At 46.4% G+C, this 6,006-nt stretch overlaps 1 protein-coding gene across 3 annotated transcripts in view; it reads left to right on the top strand.

The window, feature by feature from the left end:
• The first annotated feature begins 826 nt into the window (after window positions 1-826).
• The window catches only part of ndst3 (N-deacetylase/N-sulfotransferase (heparan glucosaminyl) 3), a 49,577-nt gene continuing 44,397 nt past the window's right edge, over window positions 827-6,006 (top strand). For 2 of the 3 annotated variants that reach the window (XM_059337528.1, XM_059337545.1), the window contains exons 1-2: window positions 827-1,357; window positions 3,107-4,381. In XM_059337528.1, coding sequence (XP_059193511.1) covers window positions 3,389-4,381 — 993 coding nt within the window. In that variant the 5' untranslated portion in view covers window positions 827-1,357; window positions 3,107-3,388. Of the gene's footprint in view, window positions 1,358-2,746; window positions 3,000-3,106; window positions 4,382-6,006 lie in introns of those variants that run through there. The other variant, XM_059337537.1, reaches the window with a different exon arrangement.

Raw genomic sequence — 6,006 nt, 5'->3', positions numbered from 1 at the left:
TGAAAGTAGTTTGAAAATGGGTTCTATGCAGCCTACATGCATGCTGTTTGTAGCCCACAATTAACCCCAATATTACTCTCTGAAACTGACAGCACCACTGTGTGTCCGCCTTCAAACATTTTCTTCACACTTCGGAACTTGTCCCCTCTCTCTCAAACACACACTGCATGCACACACACAGGCTAAATAAGCTCTATTGTAAGGCCATTACAATGTGAATGAGGGGCCCACCAGCTCCATTGAGATGTGTGTGAGTGAGTGTGTGTCACTGCAAATAGGTTAGAGAGATTGATGAACTAGTAGGAAGGGAGAAGGGAACCACCTAATCAAGTTAAAAACACTGTGTGATTGACATACTGAGCCTGGCTGATTGACATTCTACAGAAATGAGCTTAATGGGGCTGATTCACACGTGGGTGAACATGCATGAATGAGTGTATTTTGAGTGAATATCAGAAAGGTCTTGTATTCATTCCCGTGATTGATACCATTCTTGAATTGTGTGAAATGTTTCTTTTTTTTCTACACCAGCTATAGTCTTCCTTCTCCTTGTTTTTCTCCTTGAGTACAACAACTTGTGCAAGAGGCGAGAGAGAATCGGCAAGGCGCGCCATTAACTTGCACCGGTGCGTATCCGTGCGTGACATCCCTCATCCGAACACCAACTAACGGGCCGTGAGCTTTTACCGGGGTCCGTGATCGCTGATGCTCGAGAGAAAAAAAGGCTGTTTGTGTCAATCAAGCCGAGCCCCCTCCCCTTCTTCCCTTTCTACCTCTTCCTCTCTCTCTCTCTCTCTCTCTCTCTCTCTCGATCGCCTCCACTTGTGTAGGCGCTCTTAAACCGGAGCATTTACGCACGGCAGCCAGTCGTTAACGGGCAGCCTGATATCGCTGCTCCTCTGTCTGTACTCGCTGGCTAATCTCCACCTTTAAAGAGCAAAGATTAAGAGGGAAGTGAGCGGAGCGGGAGAGAAGAAGAAGAAGAAGAAGAAGAAGAAGAAGACCGCAGGAGGGGACGAGAGTAAGAGAATGAAAAGACTGATGAAAGGAGGGAGGAGAACCGGTCATTCCGGTTGCCTGCATCTGCTGCTCTAGTGGAGGGAAGAGAGAGAGGGAGAAAGAGGGGAGATGGCACAACGCTTCAGCATCCAAAACACACGGGAGTGGTGCGCCACCGAGAACGGAGCCCCGGACCCACCCGAAGCAGCATCACACTCACCGCGAGATCGTCACGCCTCTTCCCCGCACGGCAGCGCCTCAGCATCGGCGAGAGATAAGTGGGCGAGTCGCTGGTCCTCCTTCACATAAACTTCAGCTGCAGAAGGCGGGATGGAAAAGTCTCTGCGGTTAGTTTGAGGTAATCTTTCAGCCTGTTAATAGTCAGGGGTGTTTATCCTGCGGGTTGCTTTCTTTTCCTTCCTCAATTAAAGATTCAACCGCACAAACACACGTACTATTCTTGTTTTTACCTCCAGTTTTTAGTGTTAATCCTATAAACTACACTCGATTCACTGCTAATTTTAATTACTAGATTATTGTCTCGTGCTTTTCAGCATCGATTGCAGCTATAAACAGCAATTATTATTATTATTATAATTATGGTCACTCACTCAAATACAAAAAAAAAACACACATTACTGATTTTGAAGTTGAGTACATATTTTGTTTACAATTTGATGTTGAATTTGAAATTATTCTAAACTTTCTTTTTATGCAGCATTTCGCAAATGCACGAAAAACAACTCATAGGCTGAGTGCATTAAGCTTTTTCGAACATATTGCATGATTTAGAATACCATTAGGGATTTAGTTATTAAAATGAAAACTTCCACGTGAAGTCTCTTGTGTAAATCCAATTCCAGCGCCCTCCTGTGGTTCCTAACCGTGAGACACATGCATACCTTCTGTAACAGGTTAAAGCAGCTCTCACCTTCAGCCAAAACACTTTAACCTGTTACTGGAACTGATTCACTCAGCTGTCTGTCAATGTTTGGCCTCACTTTAAAAAACTGAAAAAGCTTGAACTACCCATCTCTAAGTTTGAGTGAGTGCATGCTCCTTTTCTTGGCACTTGGAGTCAATTTCCTCCACATTCTCGCTGTGCATTACAGAAGAAGCTATTTAACAGTATCAGTAGTAGTAGTCATTCGAGTACCAATTAAGATGACACACATTTTATTTAACAGAAAACGACTACTTTCTCCTCTGCGTTGGCTATAAAGAAAACTACTAAAAAGTTAATTTCCTTCTTTTTTTCATTTTCCGCTATCATAGTTAAGAAATATGTCCCTTCTATATGACCTTCTCCTTGCGTGCATTCTCTAAAGGCACGAACAAGGAGAGAAGGATGGGGAACGTGAGGGAAGACTATTGATATTCAAACAGACAGAAGGAGAGAAAGGGGGTGTAGAAAGATAGAGAGAGGGGGAGAGTGAGGCGTAGAGAGAAAAGAGAGAGAAAGAGATGCTGTGGGATCTTTTCTTCTCCCTGGCTCCCGGCACATACATTAAGATGCTAATCCTGGTCTTTTTTGTCTCTTTCTATAATTCATTGCATTTTGTTCCTCTCTCTGCTCTGTCTCTCTTATTCTTGCACTTTTCTCTTGCTCTCCATTTCCTCTGTACTGTCATGGGCTCCCCTCAGATTAGTGCTCCTGGCAAAAGGATTCCAACTCTAATTTTGTGGTATTTCAGATGATTAGGTTCAGAAATAGGACAGAAGTGCACAGAGTTTCACACAATTAGAGAAATTCTCTGTAGAGCTTTATGGGACTGATTAGTTGAGCTCCCATCCACCTCCCCACACTGCCACATTAACACACAACCAGCTGTTGTTTATTTGCGAGGATCGACTTTTGTGTTGTGTTTGTGCTTTTAACTGTGATGTCACTTTGTGTGTGTGTGCCAGAGGTTGGATAAGCCCTAAGGATGCAAGTTGTTTTCAATCAGCTCTGTAGTTACCAGCTGTGCCCTCACATTCCCCAGGGTGGCACAACCTAGGTACGCGCACACCCGCGAGCACGTTCGCAGAGAACTAATGCATTTTGTTCAACCTTGCCCAACAAATTCACTCTTTCTTCTTTTCTCCTTGTCCCCCTTTTCTGCAGGCATTAATCATCACTCCCTCCGTCTCTGCATGTGATTCCTCCGTGAGGATTGGAAGGAGAGTAACTCGACTGCATTTCCTCAATGAAGACATTTGTTCTCCAACACCCGGCGCTTCTCCACCTGCCATGGTGACATGACACACCCCTGAGTGGTTCCCTTCACGCACACATAGACAATCTCTCGGGCTCCTCAACCCCCAAAACTCTTGTTCACAATCTCTGGGGATCCAGCAGACTAGAAAAAGACATCTCCTCATACGCACAACACCTCCCCATTTCGTAATGACGGTGGCCGTGCGATTCCGTCGCCACTTACGGAGGCTTCTGCTCCTGCTGGCCTCCTGCTGCCTGCTCTCCCTCCTCCTCTCTGCTTACTTTCTGTTTACGAACTCCTCCCCTGCCATGCAGCTTGGACAATCCCCCGAACCTGCCTGCTCCCAGCGGCTCACGCCCTACCATCAACTCCCATACCCGTACCCCCCTAACCCCCCTCACACACACGTCCACACTGACCCAGTGGTGCTGGTGCTAGTGGAATCCCAGTACTCCCAGCTGGGTCAGGACATTGTGGCTATACTGGAGTCAGCACACTTTCAGTTTCACATGGAGATCGCCTCAGGGAAGGGCGACCTTCCCCCGCTGACAGAAAAAGGCCGCGGCCGATATTCACTCATCATTTATGAAAATCTATTAAAGTATGCACATGGAGACACATGGAACAGACAGCTGTTGCATCAATATTGTACTGAGTACAGAGTGGGCATCATCGGCTTTGTCCGCTCCACTGAGAACTCCCCACCTCTCCTTAAAATCCGAGGCCTCCCACTGGTGCTTAGGACCAACCAGGCACTTTGGGACTGCTGTGTGGTATCCAGCTCACCTCTCCTCCACCTGACCAAGCCTGGCACGGATCGAGGGGCTTTACCAGGGGAGGACTGGACCTCCTTCTCCTCCAATCACTCCACTTACCAGGCTGTGCTGCATGCACGGACCAAGGAGGGAGCAGGGGCAGGCAGTGGTGATAATCCAGGGCCTGGCTTTGGTTTAGGCCTCCAAGCCACTGTGGTGCAGGACATGGGACTCTACGATGGGGTGAGGAGGGTGCTGTTTGGTCAGGGACTGGGCTACTGGCTTCATAGACTCATCCTGGTGGATGCCATCTCCTACCTCACAGACAGGAAGCTTACTTTGGGTTTGGACCGGTACATACTGGTGGATATAGACGACATTTTTGTGGGAAAGGAAGGGACGCGCATGAAGGCCAAGGATGTCAAGGTAATGAGGGTGATGGGTGTGGGAAAATTTGCATGAGAAAGAGACAGAGTGGAGTAGAGTGGATGAATTCATGTCGGGTCAGTGATGTTGGATTTGATTTTTCATTCTGCTATCAACTCCTAAAAACAGTATTTGATAGCCGTGCAGTTGTGAAAATAAGAAATGTTTAGTTCTTGCTGTGCAAGTCTGCAGACATCTCAGCCAAACATTTTACCTGGAGTGTATTTCTGAGCATTTTAGCTCTGACACGGTTGCACAGAGATGCTATTTGGGAAAGCTAATGCATGTGTGTGTAATTGCTTTTGCGTGTTGTGTACCAAGTGCATATGTGTTGGGGTACAGCGAGAGGGTATTTATCTCAAATGGAGGTTTAGCCAAGAAGTAAAGAGGCCATTTAAGGGAACAAAGACGTGGAGTGAAAGAGAGAAAGCGAGGTAGTGAATGAGCCAGTGAAAAGATGAATGGCACTTATTCCTCTTTTCCCACGTTCCTCCTCTTAGGGAAACTAAAGGAGAGTCAGCCATGCAGCCCGCCTCTCGAGACAGCTATTGTTTCAACACACACGCCTGCATGAGCAAACACACACACACACATATATATATTCCTAGACATGCAGCTCAAGTGCAGATATAGTTTTTGCTCAAATGCATATAAACCCTAACTTCTTTAGGAATTCAATATTTTTTTAGAAAGAAAGAAAAAAGAACTCCTCAGGTTTGCTGGAGTGTGGATAAAACGCTTCTGCAAGAGGAATGCTGTTTGAAATCGGTGGTCACATTCTCCCACTGCGTCCTCACTCCGGGCCATTCGAGAGAGAACAAATTGTGTTTGGTGGGGTTTCATGTGGGGGAGTGTGTGTGTGTGTGTGTGTGTGTGTGTATGTGACTCTTAGACAGGTGAGATTTATGCTGCTTTGCGCTGATGTCCATGAGCTAATCCCGTCTGCCTTGCAGCTAAAGGATATGATAGGGAATGTGTGCATGTATGTGTGTTTGGTCGTGGGTGTTTTCTGAATCACTACTTTAGATTACAATGTCACTTCCCGTCAATTGTTGACACCTGTCCCGTCAGATGCTGGGAAAAAAAAAAGAAACAGCCACCTGTCCATGGTTGAAAACCCGGGGAGGAGATGAGAGGAAGAGGGAGGCTGAGAAAACAGGAGGGCAGTGGGTGGTGAAGTGGAGAGGAATTCCACCCTTGAATATAAAAAAGATGCTTGAATCGAAAAAGGATAAAAGAGTGCATATTCACACACGCGCGCACACACACACACACATACAAACAAACACGGGTACGCATGCACACACACATTCACAAAATGAGCACACAAGCGCTCTCTAGTTGGAGTTTTCATTTTAAGTCTGCCTGACTCTTCAGCTTTGTAGCATTAATATACATGAGGATGAACCAGTGCCATAACAGAAGGACAGGGAGATGGGGATGGAGGAAGAGGTGGAGAGAGAGAGAGCGAGAGAGAGAGAGAGAGAGAGAGAGAAAGAAAGATGGAGAGATAGAGAGAGAGAGGTGGGGAGGGCAGGGAAAAAGAGAGAGTGATGCCATTTGAAACACTTCTCCCCCATTTCTTCTCTCCTTAAGGATAGTTGGCAATCACAGAGAGGAAGACT

This window comes from Centropristis striata, chromosome 1 (assembly GCF_030273125.1).
Source record: "Centropristis striata isolate RG_2023a ecotype Rhode Island chromosome 1, C.striata_1.0, whole genome shotgun sequence".
Lineage (NCBI taxonomy): Eukaryota > Metazoa > Chordata > Actinopteri > Perciformes > Serranidae > Centropristis > Centropristis striata.
The sequence above is the reverse complement of the archived record's forward strand: the minus strand, read 5'-3'. Positions and strand labels throughout refer to the sequence as shown.